We start from the raw sequence: 22,487 nt of genomic DNA, 5'->3' as shown, positions 1-22,487 counted from the left end.
AAAATAGAGCACGACTAAGTAGTATTGTAGTGTAGTCGTATATTAATTACCTTATTGTTGTGTAGTATCCCAGACAATATATCCCTCCGTTCATTTATTTTTTTGGAAATAAGTTACTTTATTTTTTAATTTAAAATTTTTCCCCCGTAAAGAATGGCTAAGGAGCGCGAGTGTACTTATTGTGGGTGTGGTGAGGCATTGAGGGGTATGAGGGAGGAGTTGGAAAGTTTGAGGGAGATAATTAGGATTCTCACAGAAGACAGGAAGGAAGATAGGACTCCCTCAAACAATGTACAGGTTACAGTAGGTGTACAAGAGGGAGGGGAAGGAAAGGGAGGAGTTGTAGAAGACAGGTGGTCTAATGTTCTAAGGGGAAGGAGATTGCAGGCCAAGGGCTCTACTCAGGATCAGAATTCAGGACAGGTGTCTGTGCGAAATCGGTACGAGTCACTCCAGGTAGAACAACAGAGGGAAGATGAGGGACAGGGAACTGTTGCTGAGATGCATGGAAGTAGGAGGAAGGGAAAAGGTAGGAAAGGGAAATGTAGAGTAGAGGATAGGAAAAGACAGGTGGAACAGGGTCATGGGAAGGAGAAAAGGGAGGAGGAAGTAGCTTCTGCAGCTATCAGGAAAGATAGGGCTGACCAGGAGGGGAGGGGATCAAATGAGGTGGGTAGGGTTGAGGCTCTGGTCATGGGGGATTCCATCGTTAGACACGTGGGGAAAGTGTGTGGAGGAAAGGGAACCAGGGTAGAATGTTATCCAGGCATTAGGTTGAGGCAGATGTTGAGGAAAGTAGAAGAGAGGGAGGAGGGGAAGGAGAAGGTGGTAGTGTTTCATGTTGGTACCAACAACGTAAGGCAAGCTGATATAAGTACCAACATAGTTGGAGATGTGTGGGATCTGGTAAATGCAGCACGGGTGAAGTTTAAGAAAGCGGAGATTGTTATTAGTGGAATACTGTGTAGGAGGGATACTGACTGGAGGGTGATTGGGGATTTAAATGAGACTATGGAGTGGGTATGTGGGAAACTGGGAGTGAGATTTCTAGATCCTAATGGGTGGGTAGGAGATAGGGATCTGCGCTCGGATGGCCTTCATTTAAACCGCAGTGGTACGTATAAGTTAGGAAATTTGTTTGGAAGGGTAATAGGGAGGTACATTCAGGGAAACGGGATGGCCTAGGGAGCGGTGATAAGGGAACAGGGAACTGGAAATCAAGTAGGGATGACATAAAATTGTTAGTGTTGAACTGTAGAAGTATTGTAAAGAAAGGAATAGAATTAAGTAATTTAATAGATATATATTTACCAGATACTGTAATAGGAGTTGAATCATGGCTGAGAAATGATATAATGGATGCAGAAATTTTCTCACGGCACTGGAGTATGTATCGTAGAGATAGGATAGGAAAGGTGGGAGGGGGAGTTTTCATTCTGGTGAAAGAAGAATTTGTAAGCTACGAAAAAGTTAAAGATGAGACACATGAAATTCTAGGTGTAAGGCTGATTTCTAAAGATAACAGGCAACTTGATATATTTGGAGTGTACAGATCGGGAAAGGGTAGCACTGATGCAGATTCGGAATTATTTGATAGGATAGTCAGCTATTTGGGAAACGACATGGAAAGAAATGTGATTGTAGCGGGAGATCTGAATTTGCCAGATGTAAATTGGGAAGGAAATGCGAACGACAGGAAGCATGACCAACAAATGGCAAATAAGTTAATATGGGAAGGACAGCTGATTCAGAAAGTGATGGAACCAACCAGAGGGAAAAATATCCTGGATGTGGTGCTGATAAAACCAGATGAGCTCTATAGGGAAACTGAAGTAATAGATGGTATTAGTGATCATGAAGCTGTTTTTGTGGTAGTTAAAAATAAATGCGATAGAAAGGAAGGTCTTAAAAGTAGGACTGTTAGGCAGTACCATATGGCTGATAAAGCAGGTATGAGGCAGTTTCTAAAAAGTAACTATGATCGGTGGAAAACGGTAAATAAAAATGTAAACAGACTCTGGGATGGGTTTAAAGAAATTGTTGAGGAATGCGAAAACAGGTTTGTACCTTTAAGGGTGGTAAGGAATGGTAAAGACCCACCTTATTATAATAGAGAAATAAAGAGACTAAGAAGGAGGTGCAGACTGGAAAGAAATAGAGTTAGAAATGGCTGTGGAAGTAAGGAGAAATTGAAGGAACTTACTAGAAAATTGAATCTAGCAAAGAAGGCAGCTAAGGATAACATGATGGCAAGCATAATTGGCAGTCATACAAATTTTAGTGAAAAATGGAAGGGTATGTATAGGTATTTTAAGGCAGAAACAGGTTCCAAGAAGGACATTCCAGGAATAATTAATGAACAAGGGGAGTGTGTATGTGAGGATCTTCAAAAGGCGGAAGTATTCAGTCAGCAGTATCTAAAGATTGTTGGTTACAAGGATAATGTCGAGATAGAGGAAGAGACTAAGGCCAAAGAAGTAATAAAATTTACATATGATAACAATGACATTTACAATAAGATACAAAAGTTGAAAACTAGAAAAGCGACTGGAATTGATCAGATTTCTGGGGATATACTAAAGACAATGAGTTGGAATATAGTACCATATCTGAAGTACTTATTTGATTATTGTTTGGTCGAAGGAGCTATACCAGATGAATGGAGAGTTGCTATAGTAGCCCCTGTGTATAAAGGAAAGGGTGATAGACATAAAGCTGAAAATTACAGGCCAGTAAGTTTGACATGCATTGTATGTAAGCTTTGGGAAGGCATTCATTCTGATTATATTAGACATGTTTGTGAAATTAATAACTGGTTCGATAGAAGGCAATTCGGTTTTAGGAAAGGTTATTCCACTGAAGCTCAACTTGTAGGATTCCAGCAAGATATAGCAGATATCTTGGATTCTGGAGGTCAAATGGACTGTATCGCGATTGACATGTCTAAAGCATTTGATAGGGTGGATCATGGGAGACTACTGGCAAAAATGAGTGCAATTGGACTAGACAAAAGAGTGACTGAATGGGTTGCTATATTTCTAGAAAATAGATCTCAGAGAGTTAGAGTAGGTGAAGCTTTGTCTGACCCTGTAATAGTTGAGAGGGGAGTTCCTCAGGGCAGTGTTATCGGACCTTTATGTTTTCTTATATATATAAATGATATGAGTAAAGGAGTGGAATCAGAGGTAAGGCTTTTTGCGGATGATGTTATTCTCTATAGAGTGATAAATAAGTTACAAGATTGTGAGCAACTGCAACGTGACCTCGAAATTGTTGTGAGATGGACAGCAGACAATGGTATGTTGATAAACGGGCCTAAAAGTCAGGTTGTGAGTTTCACAAATAGGAAAAGTCCTCTCAGTTTTAATTACTGCATTGATGGGGTGAAAGTTCCTTTTGGGGATCATTGTAAGTATCTAGGTGTTAATATAAGGAAAGATCTTCACTGGGGTAATCACATAAATGGGATTGTAAATAAAGGGTACCGATCTCTGCACATGGTTATGAGGGTGTTCAGGGGTTGTAGTAAGGATGTAAAGGAGAGTGCATATAAGTCTCTGGTAAGACCCCAACTAGAGTATGGTTCCAGTGTATGGGACCCTCACCAGGATTACCTGATTCAAGAACTGGAAAAAATCCAAAGAAAAGCAGCTCGATTTGTTCTGAGTGATTTCCGACAAAAGAGTAGCGTTACAAAAATGTTGCAATGTTTGGGTTGGGAAGAATTGAGAGAAAGAAGAAGAGCTGCTCGACTAAGTGGTATGTTCCGAGCTGTCAGCGGAGAGATGGCGTGGAATGACATTAGTAGACGAATAGGTTTGAATGGCGTTTATAAAAGTAGGAAAGATCACAATATGAAGATAAAGTTGGAATTCAAGAGGACAAACTGGGGCAAATATTCATTTATAGGAAGGGGAGTTAGGGATTGGAATAACTTACCAAGGGAGATGTTCAATAAATTTCCAATTTCTTTGAAATCATTTCGGAAAGGGCTAGGAAAGCAACAGATAGGGAATCTGCCACCTGGGCGACTGCCCTAAATGCAGATCAGTATTGATTGATTGTATTTATTTATTGCATTTGGCATATTGTTAATTTAGTACCTATTGTGATGATTTCTGCAATTATGGTTCTCACAGCACAGGAGAAGTTGTTTATCGTGGAACATTATTTTCGGTCACACAAAGGGGGGGCGTCAGAATAGGTCGAGTATGCTTCACGCTAAAGAACAGAACGAGGAATAATTTAATAATAATAATAATAATAATAATAATAATAATAATAATAATAATAATAATAATAATAATAATGTTATTTGCTTTATGTCCCACTAACTACTTTTACGGTTTCCGAAGACGCCGAGGTGCCAGAATTTAGCCCCGCAGGAGTTCTTTTACATGCTAGTAAATCTACGGACACGAGGCTGACGTATCTTCAAATAACACCGGATTGAGGAGCGATTTGATAAGGAGGTACCTAATATCTCAACAATATTAGCAGACGTTGACACGTAGGCCTACCGTCGTACCGGATCAGTCTTATTTCAACGAAAGGGGAAAACTGGGCGCCCAAGTTCTGCCACCACAAACGAGAATCTTGGACTAATTCAACAGGTGTTACAAACCCAAAACCGTAGTCTACGGAGAACATCGCTAAAACTAGGTTCAAACGATAGGTCTGTTTGGCAGATGTATAAAGAGCAGGCTTGATCTCCGTACTGCATTCGAGTTACTAAGCATCTAACAGAAAGAGATGAGCAAGTCCGATTTCAGAATTGCAGCCGAGTGTTATCCATGACGTATGAGGGGTCCAGATTCCTTCTGCAACGTACAGTTTTAAAATGAAAGCCATATTCACCTTGATGGCTACATCAACCGACAAACAACTCTTTATTGGGGTTTGAACGGCTTGATATCGTTATACAGAAACCACTACACAGTGCGTGGGTTACGATTTAGTGCGCCATGTCCCAACATGGAATATTGGGCCCGAGGTTACTACATAAAATCCAAAAACAGCGGACCAGGTAGTCTTCGGGGACCTTATTATTACCTTATTCTTGTGGGATTTGCATCGTTTCATGTTGCGCCAGAAACTTACCCCTTCAACGAAAATGGCTGCAAGCAGCAAGATGGAACTACAGCCCACACCACGGGGGAATCACTTACCCTTATGCAACGACACCTCTGGAATTCGCCTAATTTCTCATGGAGCTCCATTCCTGTATTCTTCCTGCGCTCCGAATCTTATGACTTTAGATGCCTACGTCTGGGGTAGGTTGAAGGAATCAGGTTTCAAGACAGAAGATCCACGTACAAGTATTCCCAAATTACCCGAGAAGATAACATCATTTTTTGGGTTCTTACAACAATCTTTGTTCACCAAATTGTTCAATAATCTTCAGAAACGTTGTGAACAATTTTGCAGCATGTGATGGTTCACATTTTGAACACATACTTTACCAATGCAACTAAATAACATTAAAAGTTTGTGTTTGTTTTGCTGCATACGGTATTATTAACAAATATTGTACATTCCAATTGGGAAATACTTTCTTTCTATGACTGACTTTACGTCGCACCGACAAAGAAAGGTCTTATGGCGACGATGGGATAGGAAAGGGATAGGGGTGGGAAGGAAGCGGCCGTAGCCTTAATCAAGGTACAGCCCCATTTTCCTGGTGTGAGAATGGGAAACCACTGGAAACTATCTTAAGGAATGCCGACAGTGGGGTTCGAAAACACCATCTCCCAAACGTAAGATCACAGCTTCGCGCCCCTAATCGCACGGCCAACTCTCTCGGTAACTGAGAAATATCTTTATGACAGAGCTTACTTACAGTAGTATAACATGGAAGTAAAATTAAAACATAAAATAGGCGACATGACAAAAACAATAAACAAACAATTACATAAAAACCAAACATTACAAGAAACTATATATCGAAACAAGGAGCAAAAAGTAAAAAAAAAGTAATAAAGAGAATTATATTAAAACAATAAATAAAAAATCTTGATAACTAAAAATGATCAAAATGGCAAAAATGATTGCAATTGGACAAGACGAAAGAGTGACTGAATGGGTGCCTATATTTCTAGAAAAAAGATCTCAGAGAATTGGAGTAGGCGAAGCTTTATCTGACCCTGTAATAATTGAGAGGGAAATTCCTCAAGGCAGTATTACTGGAGTAAAGAAGTGGAATCAGAGATAAGGCCTTTTGCGGATGATGTTATTCTGTATAGAGTAATTAATAAGTTACAAGATTGTGAGAAACTCCAAAAAACCCTCGATAATGTTGTGAGATTGAAATCGGGCAATGGTGTGGTGATAAACGGGGTTCAAAATCAGGTTGTGAGTTTCAAAAATAGGAAAAGTCCTCTCGGTTTTAATAACTGCACTGATGAGGCGCAAGTTCCTTTTGTGCATCATTGTAAGTACTTAGGTGCTAATATAATGAAAGATCTTCATTTAATGGGATTGTATTATAAAGGATACAGATCTCTGCACATCGTTGTGAGGGTGTTTAGGGGTTGTGGTAAGGATGTCAAGGAGAGGGCATGTAAGTCTCGAAGACCCCAACTACAGTGTGGTTCCAGTGTACGGGACCTTCACTAGGATTACTTGTAACTGAAGAGAATGCAAAGAAGAGCAGCTCAATTTGTTCTGGGTGATTTCAGACAAAAGAGTAGCATTACATAAATGTTGCAAAGTTTGCGCTGGGAAGACTTGGGAGAAAGGAAACGAGCTGCTCGACAAGTGTTACATTCCGAACTGTCAGTGGAGAGATGGTATGGAATGACATTAGTAGACGAATACGTTTGAGTGGTGTCTTTAAAATTAGAAAAAAATTACAATATGAAGATCAAGTTTGAGTTAAAGAGGACAATTTGGGGTAAATATTCATTTAGAAAAAGGGGAGTTAGGGATGGGAATTTACCAAGGGAGATGTTAAACATATTTCCAATTTCTTTGGAATAATATAAGAAAAGGCTAGGAAAATAACGGATAGGGACTCTGCCACTTGGACGACTGCCCAAATGCAGATCAGTAGTGATTGATACTGATTGATAAATGAGAAGTGTAAAATTATAATTAAAAGCAATCGCAAAAAAATCAATACGATATTTCGATGGCTGAGAACGAAACGGCTAGAACATAACAAAATGCATTTTTGAGGTTTTATCATCATAAGTGCGGTCAATATCCAATATTCGGGAGATAGTGGGTTCGAACCCCACTGTCGGCAGTCCTGAAGATGGTTTTACTTGGTTTCCCATTTTCATACCAGACAAATGTTGAATTGTAATGCTTTCTTTCTCGGCCATCGATTTGAGTAAAATAACTTAACATATTTACATACATTTTGCATAACATAATTACAACGCAGTTACTTATGAATTTACCCAAAATTTACAAGATATCCCATTACAAGTAAACCCCATGGCACTACAGCCCTTGAAGGGCTGTACCCTAATTGAGGCCACGGTCGCTTCCTTCCCACTCCTAGCCTTTTCCTACCTCACAGTCTCCATATGACCTATCTGTGTCGGTGCGACGCAAAACAAATTGAAAAAAAGAAAAAGTAAGCTAGTAGTAAGTAATTGCACCATTCAATCTACAGTAAATCACAGCGTTGAGGCATTGGAATATTTATGTTATCTGTGAATTAGTATGTGATGGTGTATTTTCGATGTCAAGCTACTAGTAAGTTATTGTTCCGATCAGCCTGCCGTATATCGAAGTTTTAAGGCATTGGAATATCACCTTGTAACTATTATTGTAATACACTACTTGTAATGGGGCCGGCCCCGTGGTGTAGGGGTAGCGTGCTTGCCTCTTACTCGGAGGTCCCGGGTTCGATTCCCGGCCAGGTCAGGGATTTTTACCTGGACCTGAGGGCTGGTTCGAGGTCCACTCAGCCTACGTGATGAGAATTGAGGAGCTATCTGACGGTGAGATAGCGGCCCCGGTCTAGAAAGCCAAGAATAACGGCCGAGATGATTCGTCGTGCTGACCACACGACACCTCGTAATCTGCAGGCCTTCGGGCTGAGCAAAGGTCTCTTGGAAGGCTTCGTAACGGATCAGCAAACGGTGCTCAGGGGGTTTGCTTTTCTACGGCAACTCCCTAGCGGACAGCGCGGCGCAATGTAACTCAGCAGGGACGAGCCTAAAGAGCCTGCATAGCATCAGGTAGCATGCTCGCCAGTATCGGTCTCAGGGAGTTGCACGAGACTAGCAAGTCCCCTACCGAGAAGCAGTTCCAAATGTCCAGTTAGATTGCACCAATCTGCGGAGATTACTTCATTCCTATTTTCTCTCCTTTCAATACCATGTTTGAAATTTACATATTTAATATACTTTACACCGACGCAGATAGGGTTTACGACTTTAACAGAAACAATAAGTGCCCATTCTACATGGCCTTAGTAAAAAGAAAAGGTTAAAATTATTGGCCTTAAATCAGAATGTCAGGAGGCGAACATCTGCTCTCCTTTGAAGTTCACTTGAATATTCTTAAAACCCTATGCGGCTCATGACCCGAAATTACAGAGGCTAAGCCTATACTACGGAGGTGACTAGATGGAGAGAAAATTTTAAATTACAAATGTTAAAGATAAATTTTAAAGTGTACGGAATCGTAGTCACCTCAATACCAAGTTGAAGGTGTATAAAACATGGTTCCGGTGCGACGTAAAGCCCCTAGCAAAAAAAAAAAAAAACATGGTTCATACTCTCAGGACAGCCTGTGGTAGGGACCAGCCCCTCTCCGTCTCCCGAATTTACTATTCTCCTGAACTAAGGCGAATGCCAGGACATTTCCTAGTGTAGGGCACAGCCACCACCCCCCTCACCTTATTCGAACATCTCCTTCACCTTATTAAATGTCCCTGGCCTGAGAGGCGGCGTTGCCGTCTAGAAGGCTCGCTGTCGCCTTCAGGGACAGAATGAAAAGCTTTTGTAGTAGGAATAGTTTTCACGCCGGTTAGTCATAACAGATCTTTTACACTCGCGATACACTTTACCCCTCTTTTTGGATTCCCCCACAGGAAGTTCTGCAACTTGGTATTCCTACATCCTTCTCGATTAGAGGTTACTTCACTCAAATCTACAGCTTCCTGGGCCTTCTTGTCTTTGGGATACTTTTGTCTGTACAGAGGACAGAGAAATGACTATTTTATGTTCCTATGTATAAGATTATTATTAACACAAAACTTCGGTAAAGATAATTATCACTCCGGTAGTCGCGCGAAGAAAAGTCACGTCAGTGGTCGCGCGGATCACAATTGTGTTCCGTATTTTCTTCATGATATAAGGCTGTTCTATGCTCTTTATTCAATGAATATGATTATGCATTGTGAAAAGAACTTTATTTTCTGTACAATATAAAATAATTATGCATGCGTTTATAACAAATACCTGAAAAATTACCGGACATTGTGATTTGTCTCACTTACTCCCTCCATGATGTTTTTGACGTACCGGTATCTCACTGTCTGGTTCATTCAGTCACCGATTTATATTCTCATAGCCATCCATTTTGTACTTAAATGCCAATAATTAATATAAACTCATAAAACGGAGTAGATATATGCACATAAACTGAGATTAGACACCGTAATAAGAAAACAAACAAAGTCAAAAGAAGTCACGCAATGGTCGCACGGATCACAGTTGTGATCCACAAGAATAAATTGCTTTATAACGCAACAACCATCAGTCAAGGTTAGCAGACTACTGTGTTATCAGAGAGGGGATGGGGCGCGAGGAAGGTACACAGATGCTCAAGGTATATAGTCATACCAAAAAACAGGAGCGAAAGAAACTAAACGGCTGGATCACTATTGTGATCCGCACGACCACTGGAGTGTTATGAAAGAACCCAACTCTCTTCATACAGGTAAAAAAGAGAACATTCCTCATTCAGAGTACTCCATTTCTAAGGTTTCACAAATCACACAGGATAGGTACCACGATCTGCTTATATTATCCGAAAATTATCCCGAAATGAAGCATAATAGCGAAAATATGAGAATTGCCTGTAATGCGTTGTTCGTCAATGTCTGGGTGATCGTGGGAATCGGCTAACGATGGCAAGAGCGTCGGACGAGTGTATGGCAGCTGAAGCGGAAGTCATCAAGTACAAACAAGTAGTAGCTTTGGTTCAAATAACTCTGGTAATAATAATAATAATAATAATAATAATAATAATAATAATAATAATAATAATAATAATAATAATAATAATAAATAATTTCGTGTGGCTATTTCTAGCCGGGTGCAGCCCTTGTAAGACCCTCCGATGAGGGTGGGCGGCATCTGCCATGTGTAGATAACGGCATGTTATTGTGGTGGAGGATAGTGTCGTGTGGTGTGTGAGTTGCAGGGATGTTGGGGACAACACAAACACCCAGCCCCCGAGCCATTGGAACTAACCAATGAAAGTTAAAAATCCCTGACCCGGCCGGGAATCGAACCCGGGACCCTCTGAACCGAAGGCCAGTACGCTGACCATTCAGCCAACGAGTTGGACCATAACTCTGGTGATGATACAGAAGAGAGCGACAGCGGGGCAACTTGTGTTACATAGCAACTCGGCGACCATCCTTGATTTGTCCCTACGCTCCAACTAGCAGTACACTGCCATTACGCCAACAGATGTAATGTTCAAGGGACGTTGGCGTAACACAGCCTCTTTTAATTACGATAAAATGGAGTAATCGACTATGTGAAGAGAAATATTAAATTATAGTGACCGATGTCTGTGGTGTGGCGTTGTCTTTTATTAATTTCTGTTTTTTAAAAAACCTTCTACGTCTTCCTCTTCTTGTTTTATTATTATTATTGGTAGTAGTAGTAGTAGCAGTGGTAGTAGTAGTATTTTACCACCGATTTTCCAACACCCTGATGGAGGCGCACACGGGAACTTGTCCAGCTTTACAGTCAAATGCCCTTCCTTGGTAGTTTGGTGTGTTGTGTGCTGATGAAGAGGCGTGTATTTAAACAATCACAAATACCAAGTCAAAGCAATGAACCAAATTCGACAAAAATCCTTCACCCGGTCAAGAATCGAACCCGAGGACTTCGTATCCGAGGACCGATATGCTGACCACTGACCGAGTTGGTGGTGCGTTTAGAGTCGCACAGTTACCGAGCTCGATAGCTGCAGTCGCTTAAGTGCGGCCAGTATCCAGTATTCAGGAGATCGTGGGTTCGAACCCCACTGCCGGCAGCCCTGAAGATGGTTTTCCGTGGTTTTCCATTATCACACCAGGCAAATGCTGGGGCTGTACCTTAATTAAGGCCACGGCCGCTTCCCTCCCACTCCTAGCCCCTTCCTGCCTCCTCGTCGTCGTAAGACCTATCTGTGTCCGTGCGACGTAAAGCAAATTTAAAAAAAGTCGCACAGCCGTGAGCTTGCATTCTGATTATAGTGGATTCGAACTCCACTGTCGACAGCCATGAAGATGGTTTTCCGGTTTCATATTTTCACATCAGGAAAATGCTGGGACTGTACCTTAATTAAGGCCACGGCCGCTTCCTTCACGCTCCTAGCCCTTTCCTATCCCATCGTCACCATAAGACCAATCTGTGTCGGCGCGACGTAAAGCAAAATGGTAACACATAATAAATGATACGCTGGCCAAGAAAACGAACATGGGTTAAAGTTCCCTAGTGGCCTCGTATATTGAAGTGTCATATAACAATGGTACTTACGAGAAAGCTCCGTTTCCGAAGACACTGACCGAATCAATCATCTCTCCGGTAATGTTGTATAGACCACTTACAGTGATCCTTCCAAAGCTGAAAACGAAATCTTCCTTCAAGTTTTCAATGTCACTAGAGATGTGTTTTAATCTGAACGTTGATAGATTTGCAATGGTCAGATCATCAAGGCTACCAGATATTCTGCAAGGAAGCAAGAAAATAGTTCACTCACAACTTTCTCGTACTTAACTAACAACATTAAGAAATTAACAAATGTCTTAGACTAATAACTTTATAAATTATAATTTGATACATTATTGTACAGGAAGGAGATGTGTGAGAAAGGTATACAATTGATCACAATAAACAAAACAGGTCTTTCATCGAGAGTTAAAATTTAATCTTAATATTTATTAATTTGACTACTAGTCAGTGGTTGAGCCATATTGATATATTTTTATGAGAAGTTACAATCAGATTACAAGAATAGTTGAAACAGACAAATATAGGCTGAATGATATGTTAGTACGAAAGTAATAGTTCACAATAATAATAATAATAATAATAATAATAATAATAATAATAATAATAATAATAATAATACTAATAATAATAATAATAATAATAGTATTTGCTTCAGAGATGCAAATGGTAATATTGGCCTTAACAATGCCGAGAATTGTGAGATTCTGGCAAAACACTTCGAACACCTGCTGAACTGCCCTGAGCCAAATCATAAATTAGAATTTTCAGAAATTCACGAAAATCTAGAAGCTGATTCACCTACAACAGCGGAAGAAATTAACGAAGTATTCTTAAAAATAACAAAGATAGTGGGGAAGACTCCATAACAGCTGAACTTTTAAAATGGGCTAAACCAAAACTTATAGAAGATCTACAAATAATTTTTGAAGAAATTTGGGAAACAGAAAAGATCCCAGAGGAGTGGAAAGTGGCTCTAATACACCCATTACACAAGAAGGGCAACAAGCAAGATGTCAACAACTATTTTCAACAATACTACTAAACAGAGTAAAATCGACATTGGACAGTCAATTGGGTGAATATCAAGGTGGATTTAGAGAGGGAAGATCTTGCTCTGAACAGATTTTCAACCTGATATCTATAATTCGACACAGATTAATAAACTCCAAAGACATAGTTGTAACATTTACTGACTTTAAAAAAGCTCTTGACTCCGTTGATAGGGAAACCCTAGATAAAGTAATCCGGGAATTTGGAGTTAAAACTGAATTGGCAAACCTAATTCGTGAAACACTTACAGACACTATCTCGAAAGTAAAATTTATGGGTGAAATATCTCGACCTTTCAAAATTAATACAGGTTGTCAGGCAGGGCGAAGGTCTATCTCCACTCTTTTTCAGTTGTGTCATGGAGAAAATTGTAAGAATTTGGAATGAAAAACTGAAAGAATCCAAAATATTGCCACTCATGCTGGGTAAGAAGAACAAAGGTGTTGCAATAAATTGCCTAGCATTTGCAGATGACTTTGTCATACTTTCAGAAAGCCTTACAGATGCAGCAATGCAAATCAATCTCCTTGAAAAGACAGCCAACATGACAGGCTTGAGAATCTCTGCTGAGAAAACAAAACTTTTGACGAATATAAAAAGTGCCCCAAAGTTTTTAGTAACGGATATTGGTCAAATAGAAAAGGTAAAGAAATTCAAATATTTGGGTGAGACAATTCAAGAAAATGGTTTAGAAAAATCTGCTAGAGAGGAGAGGATACAAAAGATGGAAACAGCTTACGGTATAACTAAGAAATAACAAAAAGTGCTTATCAAGAAAACTTAAAACAAAGCACTACAAGACAGTAGTGAAACCAGAATGCCTTTATGCCAGCGAATGTCTAGCACTGAACTACAAGCTCGATAAATTAGAAATATTAGAAAGAAGAATTATAAGGAAAATATTAGGTCCTCTAAGAATTGCAGAGTTTTGGAAATTAAGAAGTAACAATAAAGTTTACCAGAACATAGAAAACATATCAGAAACAATAAGAAAAGGAGATTGCTCTTTCTTGGACACATTTACAGAATGGATGACAATAGACTAATTAAACGAATCTTCAAGTACCTTTGGGAAAAGAAATCAACTACCACGTGGGTTCAAGAAGTCAAGAAAGACCTGGAAAGGAACAACATACGAGAAGAAGAATTATTGGAAAGAAAGATTTTTAGGAAGAAAGTCTTACAAATGGAAGGATTCCAAGGGAGGAAGGAAAAGAAAACAGGCACAAAGTGGACTGAAGACAGGAAAAAGAAGCACAGTGAAACAATGAAAGAATACTGGAAGAAAAGGAAAGAACTAAGAAGGAAGAATTGAAATTGTAACGTGGTCCTTAGACGGGCGGAATGCAATACTACTACTACTACTACTACTACTAATAATAATAATAATAACTTTTTATGATAAATAAACAATTTTGATAAGGATTACAAGATAGTGAAATTTGGTTTCTAATTTTAAGATCGAGCAAATTGGCTGCGCATTTTACATCACGTAGCTGTTAGCTTGTGGTTAGGTGATAGAGGTTTCGAATCCTATTCGAATCCCTGAAGTTTCCATGGCTTCCTGTTTCCACATCAGGCAAATGCTGAGACTGTACCTTAATTAACAAATGTCTTAGATCCTATTTCATAAATAGTTTTATAAATTATCATTCGATGAATTATTGTATAGGTGTGTGAAGAAGTTATACAATTTCTGTAAAGCAAACATTGTAGTAACAGAAAGGCTAAATTAAAGGTTGAATTTTTACTGCAGACTATAATAAGGAAACACTTATTCAGACTAGGAGCCGTGTAAACCAAGAAAGCGGTCGGATGACCGTTTTTTTTTCTTTTCAGATTTCCTTCATTAAAATCGCTACTTGTCTGCTGCCTTTTGTCATAGAATAACGTTTCGAGCACATAAACTTTCCTCGATATATTCTCCATACAATGGTGAAAATCGCATCAATATTTTTTCACTGGTCGTTGAGATTAACCTAGACGAACATCTACCGGGGACTTTATTTAATATCTGTTTTAAATAGATTCAACTGCGCTGGGGGTGGGGGTGGGGGTGGGGGTGGGGTGGGGGGTGGGGGTGACGGGAGTGTATCTGACCTTGCCTACGTTGTACTAGTAGTAGTATAACATAGGCAACGATCTGACGTAGTAGCTTAGCTGCTGGCTTTCCGCCTGGACGACTGATATTTGAATTCCAGTCGACCCTATGTTAGAATTTTCAAGTGAAAAATCGGATGGCATCGGGAAGAGGAATGTCTTTTTGAGCTACACTGGAGCTGTACTCGTACCATTGTCATTTCCTTCATAATGCTAGGCATTTCCCATCCTTTCATCGCCGAAAACTTTCTGTCTTCGTGGTGGTCGGGTCACCACTGAGTACTGTACCAACTGTACGGAAACTTTCAGAGTAACGTGCAGACACTTTCAGCTAATAATGCAATGCGATCTTGCTCTCTCCTCTGGTCAGTGAGAAATAGATCAAGTTTGAATCCCCAAGTGCCAACTGAATTCTGGAGCAAAGATTATATTTGCATTTTAATTTGAGCTCCAACATTGTTGAAAGTATATTTCACAAATTATAAACGCACTCATATATTTCAGGTTTATGGGATTTGTTTGTTTTATGTCGCAACGTGTGTTTAATTATTGTAATTATTAGGACATCGCATAATATGGAGAAAGAGTCGTGTAATGTTGTAGAAGCCTGTAAAAACGTTATGTAGCATTGCAGAATACAACTCAAATACAAATGAATGGCATGTGCAGCATATACTATGACTCGTGTTTTACAGCTTACACTAACCGAGCTGAATACAAATAATAGTCTTCCTCCTCTTCTTCTTCTTTTTCTGTGACCGCTTTTCCCGGGGCGACGAAGGGGTACGAAAGGGCTAGGAGTGGGAAGGAAGCGGCCATGACCTTAATTAAGGAACAGCCTGGTGTGAAAGTGATAAACCACGAAAAACCATCTTCAGGGCTGTTGACAGTGGGGATCGAACCCACTATCTTCCGAATGCATGATCAAAGCTGCGCGAACCTAACCGCACGACCACTCGCTCGGCAGTAATAATAATAATCATAATAATAATGCGATTGAGCGCATAATACTTCCACGATGCGAAGGCGGTCGAAGTGTCGTTAATCTCGTAAATGCCCATAGCAAATAGCTAGAAAGTCTGTGGCGGTACTTTTTCACCACGAGAGGTGTACCTGATACCTCTGTATGATGTGGTTGCTAAAAATGGCGAGAGATTCACACAATTATGAGTCACAGACGCGCAAGCTAATTGTGCCTTGGTCTAGTCCTTTGTAGATGGGGTATTCGTCCTCGGGGGTCTCCTCCGTGCAAGAAGTAATAGTTTTAGCAAAGAGGTAATATTACTTCTTTCTCTGTGTCAGCCATCATGGGATGTATACGAGATCAGTTCGTTTTCGTGAGATTAGGACAAGTGACTGTATTAGGTACTGCGTGTGGCAGATTACTACTATCCCGAAGATGGCGCAGAGTAACTGACTGGGTTTGCAGTATGTGATCGTGAAACCAGGGGCGGTGCGTGGTACTGTTGCAGGGTTGCATAACTCCCAATAATTTTGCACTTCATTTCTCGTCTTTTCTTGTAATGTTTTAGTTTAATAAACCTAACATATATTCGAAAACATGTTAAAATCAACCATCTTCGGTCGTTCGCTGTACTAAAGCTTCGTAACGGCCCAGCAAACTGTGCTGGCTTCGAATCAAACTCAGGGGGTTTGCTTTTCTACGGCAACTCCCTAGCGGACAGCGCGGCGCAATGTAACTCAGCAAGGACGAGCCTAAGCCTGCATAGCATCAGGTAGCATGCTCGCCGGTGTCGGTTTCAGGGAGTTGCACGAGACTAGCAAGTCCCCTACCGAGAAGCAGTTCCAAATGTCCAGTTAGATTGCACCAATCTGCGGAGATTACTTCATTCCTATTTTCTCTCCTTTCGCAAAGGTAATTCACTACCATTTTTGAAATTTTCATATTTAATTTACTTTACACCGACGCAGATAGGTCCTACGACGACGATGGGATAGGAAAGGGCTAGGAGTTGTAAGGAAGCGACCGTGGTTTTAATTAAGGAACAGCCACAGCACTTGCCTGGTGTGAAAATGGGAAACCGTGAAAAACCATCTTCAGGGCTTCCGACAGTGGTGTATTCGAACCCACTATACCCCGAATGCAAGGTCACAGCCACGCGGCTCTAACTGCACGGCCAACTTGCTGGGTAATTTCTTTTAATATTGTGGATGACAATATTAACAACATCTTGCTTCAATGAGAAACAGAACGGAAAATTTTCAATTCAAGTGAGGTAAAAGTAACTGTGCCAGGCTGAGTGGCTCAGGCGGTTGAGGCTCTGGCCATCTGACCCCAACGTGGCAGATTCGATCCTGGCTCAGTCCGGTGGTATTTGAAAGTGCTCAAATACGTCAGCCTCGTTTCAGTGGATTTACTGGCATGTAAAAGAACTCCGGCACCTCTGCGTCTCCGAAAACCGTAAAAAATCGTTAGTGGGACGTAAAGCCAATAACATTACTATTAAGAGTAACTGTAGTTACAGTGTATAATTAGCCTCTTATTTCATGAGTTGTAATTGCCAGATACATTACAGTTTTAGTACGAATGTACGAAAATAGAGTTTCTTGTTATTTCTGTAAGCTATACAAATGTGACACTGGAAACGTTGGTGCAACTCCCAACTTGAGATACCACCAGCCACCACTGCGTGAAACTTGACGTCACCGTGGTGTCAAGCACACCAGCGTGTAATAACAAAAAACGCGTGCTTGCGATGGGCACCTGGAGCAATATTCACACCAGTACATAATTCTCCTCTACGTGTATGTTGAGTATTAATGGATGCGCAGTTGTACACTAAATAAAATTGAATAGTAAAATTAAACAGCTTACACTGTCTTTGTCTTTGAACGTACAGTAGATCTGCTGTAAGGTTGTGATGTCATGATTCAAAACATACAGTAGGCTACTCATGTCTTTCAATCAATCAATCAATCAATCAATCAATCAATCAATCAATCAATCAATCAATCAATCAATCAATCAATCAATCAATCAATCAATCAATCAATCAATCAATCAATCAATCAATCAATCAATCAATCAATCAATCAATCAATCAATCAATCAATCAATCAATCAATCAATCAATCAATCAATCAATCAATCAATCAATCAATCAATCAATCAATCAATCAATCAATCAATCAATCAATCAATCAATCAATCAATCAATACTGATCTGCATTTAGGGCAGTCGCCCAGGTGGCAGATTCCTTATCTGTTGTTTTCCTAGCCTTTTCTTAAATGACCGCAAATAAATTGGAAATTTACTGAACATCTCCCTTGGTAAGTTATTCCAATCCCTAACTCCCCTTCCTATAAACGAATATTTGCCCCAATTTGTCCTCTTGAATTCCAATTTTATCTTCATATTGTGATCTTTCCTACTTTTAAAGGCACCACTCAAACTTATTCGTCTACTGATGTCCTCCCACGCCATCTCTCCACTGACAGCTCGGAACATACCACTTAATCGAGCAGCTCGTCTCCTTTCTCCCAAGTCTTCCCAGCCCAAACTTTGCAACAGTTTTGTAACGCTACTCTTTTGTCGGAATTCACCCAGAACAAATCGAGCTGCTTTTCTTTGGATTTTTACCAGTTCTTGAATCAAGTAATCCTGGTAAGGGTCCCATACACTGGAACCATACTCTGGTTGGGGTATTACCAGAGACATATATGTCCTCTCCTTTACATCCTTACTACAACCCCTAAATACCCTCATAACCATGTGCAGAGATCTGTACCCTAATTAACAATCATATTTATGTGATTACCCCAATGAAGGTCTTTTCTTATATTAATACCTAGGTACTTACAATGATCCCCAAAAGGAACTTTCACCCCATCAATGCAGTAATTAAAACCGAGAGGACTTTTCCTATTTGTGAAACTCACAACCTGACTTTCAACTCCGTTTATCATCATACCATTGCCCACCGTCCATCTCACAACACTATCGAGGTCACCCTGCAGCCGCTCACAATCTTGTAACTTTTTTATTACTCTGTACAGAATAACATCATCTGCAAACAGCCTTATCTCTGATTCCACTTCTTTACACATACCATTGATATATATAAGAAAACATAAAGGTCCAATAATACTTCCTTGAGGAATTCCCCTCTTAATTATTACAGGGTCAGATAAAGCTTCGCCTACTCTAATTCTCTGAGTTCTGTTTTCTATAAATATAGCCACCCATTCAGTAATTCTTTTTTCTAGTCCAATAGCACTCATTTTTGCCAGTAGTCTTCCATGATCTACCCTATCAAATGTCTTAGATAGGTCAATCGCAATACAGTCCATTTGGCCTCCTGAATCCAGGATATCTGCTATATCTTGCTGAAATCCTACAAGCTGAGCTTCAGTGGAATAACATTTACTAAACCCAAACTGCCTTCTGTCAAACCAGTTATTAATTTCGCAAACATGTCTAATATAATCAGAATGAATGCTTTCCCAAAGCTTACATACAATGCATGTCAAACTAACTGGCCTGTAATTTTCAGCTTTATGTCTATCACCCTTTCCTTTATACACAGGGGCTACTATAGCAACTCTCCATTCATTTGGTATAGCTCCTTCAACCAAACAATAATCAGATAAGTATTTCAGATATGGTACTATATCCCATCCCTTTGCCTTTATTATATCCCCAGAAGTCTTATCAATTCCAGCTGCTTTTCTAGTTTTCAACTTTTGTATCTTACTGTAAAATGTCATTGTTATTATAGGTAAATTTTAATACTTCTTTAGTATTACTCACCTCCCCTATCTGGACATTATCCTTGTAACCAAAAATCTTTACATACTGCTGACTGAATACTTCTGCCTTTTGAACCTCGCATACACACTCCCCTTGTTCATTAATGATTCCTGGAATGTCCTTCTTTGAACCTGTTTCTGCCTTAAAGTACCTATACATACCCTTCCACTTTTCACTAAAATTTGTATGACCACCAGTTATGTTTGCCATCATGTTATCCTTAGCTGACTTCTTTGCTAGATTCAATTTCGTAGTAAGTTCCTTCAATTTCTCCTTACTTCCATAACCATTTCTAACTCTATTTCGTACCAACCTGCACCTCCTTCTTAGTCTCTTTACTTCTCTGTTATAATATAGTGGATCTTTACCATTCCTTACCACCTTTAAAGGAACAAACCTATTTTTACAGTCCTCAACAATTGCTTTAAACCCATTCCAGAGTCTGTTTACATTTTTATTTACCATTTTCCAGCGATCATAGTTAATTTTTAAAAACTCCCTCATGCCTGTTTTATCAGGCATATGGTACTGCCTAATAGTCCTAATTTTAATACCTTCCTTTCTTTCACATTTATTTTTAATTACGACAAAAAGAGCTTCGTGATCACGAATACCATCTATTACTTCGGTTTCTCTATAGAGCTCATCTGGTTTTATCAGCACCACATCCAAAATATTCTTCCCTCTAGTTGGTTCCATCACTTTCTGAATCAGTTGCCCTTCCCATAAACTTCCCATATTAACTTCTAACTGGAAATACTGGTTCACCGGTAATGTTATCTTTATCAAGCAGCACAGTTCACAATACAATATCCACTCATTCCAATTACTTCTTTTTCCGGGTTTCTGCACCAGATGTTGGGAAATAACGCTTAACGTTTAACGTTGCATCTTGTTTAACACGGTTAATTATTGTCTACGTCAAAAAATTTCATTTTCATTGTTCTAAATACAATGAGTATTTACAGCAATAAAGAACAGAAAGATAAATGTGGTGAGGCCCAGTCAAACGGGGGATATGAGTTAATCCTCCACAAATACAGCGCCGTTTTTCGGTGTATTCAATACTGAGAACTCACAGCAAATTCGTTCGTTCCGCTGCGCTTTTCACGGAACTAAAGGAGTACGAAGAGAAGTATTTTATGTATTTTCGAATGTGTTCGACAACATTCAACGAATTATTGTCAGGTAACGCGCAACGTGACTGGTCTGCCGGGTGTGTTGAGATGGTGGGATAGCCTGGCGGATACGAGTGACTGACAGACGGTGTTCGAACGTAGCCACAAGAAGCTAGTGTCTGAACGTGCTACTACGAACGACGTGTCTGGGCTGTATCGATAACTCCTAAAAAGCATAGACTGCAGCTTGTGGTAGTTTCTCGTGACAGTGGCTCTGTTTGCGCCTGGCTTTCTTATTCTGTATCATAACGTCCTATAACTCACTTACCAGAAATTACCTGCGAGTTCAACTGGAAGGTTCCGGAGTCGAACCTTCAATATGTCATAAAAAGGCAGTGAGTTAGCAGCAATTGGACATCCCTGACCAGTTCTAGATACTGGAGTGAGTGATGAGCGCGCTTGACTGCGGTATGAAGTTATACTGTTAGATTTCTCGGGATTCCGGTTTCAATGTCTATAGGACGTAAATGATTTAGGCAACATTTTAAAGTAGGTTTCGATATGAACTCGCAGAGAGGTCCCTTGTAAGAAACATTGACCATACCAGCCTCACCACCGCGATAAGTTCAGAATACTTTTGCTAGTGGCTTAACCAGCCCAGGACACTCCGGCCATGGGATGGAATGCTACATGTTGACGACTTGGTGTGCGGAAAAGGGCGAACACGGAAATTTACGAACATATCATTAAAGCGAAAATTCGCGCACACTAGGGATTATGTCTGCCTGACTAGGGTTTCCCAGGTCTTAGTAAATATTTCGTTGCCGGAAATTTGCGAAAATAAAAATCTTCGAAAATAAGAAACATGACATGTAATGTAGGCGAACCCTGTAAATAAAACAATCTTTAATCCATGCAACTTATTGAAACTGATTTCCGTCACACTACACAGGCTTTGGACTGTCAAAACGGTAATTAATTATCATCTTACAATTTTTGGCGTGTTTGTAATCGGCCTTCATAGGCTTCGTCATTTTTCATACATTTGGCGTATGAATTCGTCATTTATACGTACAGTACGTAACAACGCCTGCTTTTGTTTATCTGTACTTACGGTACGCGTAACCATTATAATGAGTGGAGGGTCTACCCCTGATCGTGGTAACAATTTTCATACTCAATATTGCTAATGCTATGAAGGTTAGAAGTAAAGTGAACAAAAGTACGGATATGCGCTCCGAACCGGCGGTGGAAGTGGCCTCAGCAGAAATCCCCACTATTGTTCGCATTAGTTACGAAACTACCTGGTACTGTAGATGTTTGTAACATGGTATGGGAGGTTGCAAATACAATGTCAATGTTAAAATCGCAAAGCTAATCCAGTGTAGATGGGATTCTCAGGATAGTGTTCGCATATTTCCGGCAACGAAATATTTACCACGACCTGGGAAACCCTATTTAGGTAGCAATAATCCCTAGTGTGCGCGAATTTCCGCTTTAATGATGTGTTCGCAAATCTCCGTGTTAGCACTTTTCCGGCATCCAGCAAAAACGTGCTGTGTAACGAAGTAAAGGAAAACGAGGTCGAACTCTCCGGCAGGGACAGTTTCAGATTTACAGCCTTCAACGTCATTATAGGCTCCGTGCGTATAGCAATGTGGTGCTGCGGGTGGACATTACGAGAACTACTTAGGGGCACCTTCATCAAATAAGAAGCTGGTATATGTGTGATGTTTACGTACCGCACATATATT

The 22,487-nt window shown here is 40.0% G+C and overlaps 1 protein-coding gene across 1 annotated transcript in view; it reads right to left on the bottom strand.

Moving 5' to 3' along the window:
- Positions 1 to 22,487, bottom strand: part of LOC136874852 (uncharacterized) — an 81,227-nt gene that overhangs the window by 20,143 nt on the left and 38,597 nt on the right. Inside the window, exon 4 of the mRNA XM_068227917.1 lies at positions 11,718 to 11,909. Within this exon, the coding sequence (XP_068084018.1) occupies positions 11,718 to 11,909 (192 nt within the window). The remainder of the gene's footprint in view (positions 1 to 11,717; positions 11,910 to 22,487) is intronic.

The sequence above is a fragment of the Anabrus simplex genome, chromosome 5, assembly GCF_040414725.1.
Source record: "Anabrus simplex isolate iqAnaSimp1 chromosome 5, ASM4041472v1, whole genome shotgun sequence".
Taxonomy (NCBI): Eukaryota; Metazoa; Arthropoda; class Insecta; order Orthoptera; family Tettigoniidae; genus Anabrus; species Anabrus simplex.
The sequence above is the reverse complement of the archived record's forward strand: the minus strand, read 5'-3'. Positions and strand labels throughout refer to the sequence as shown.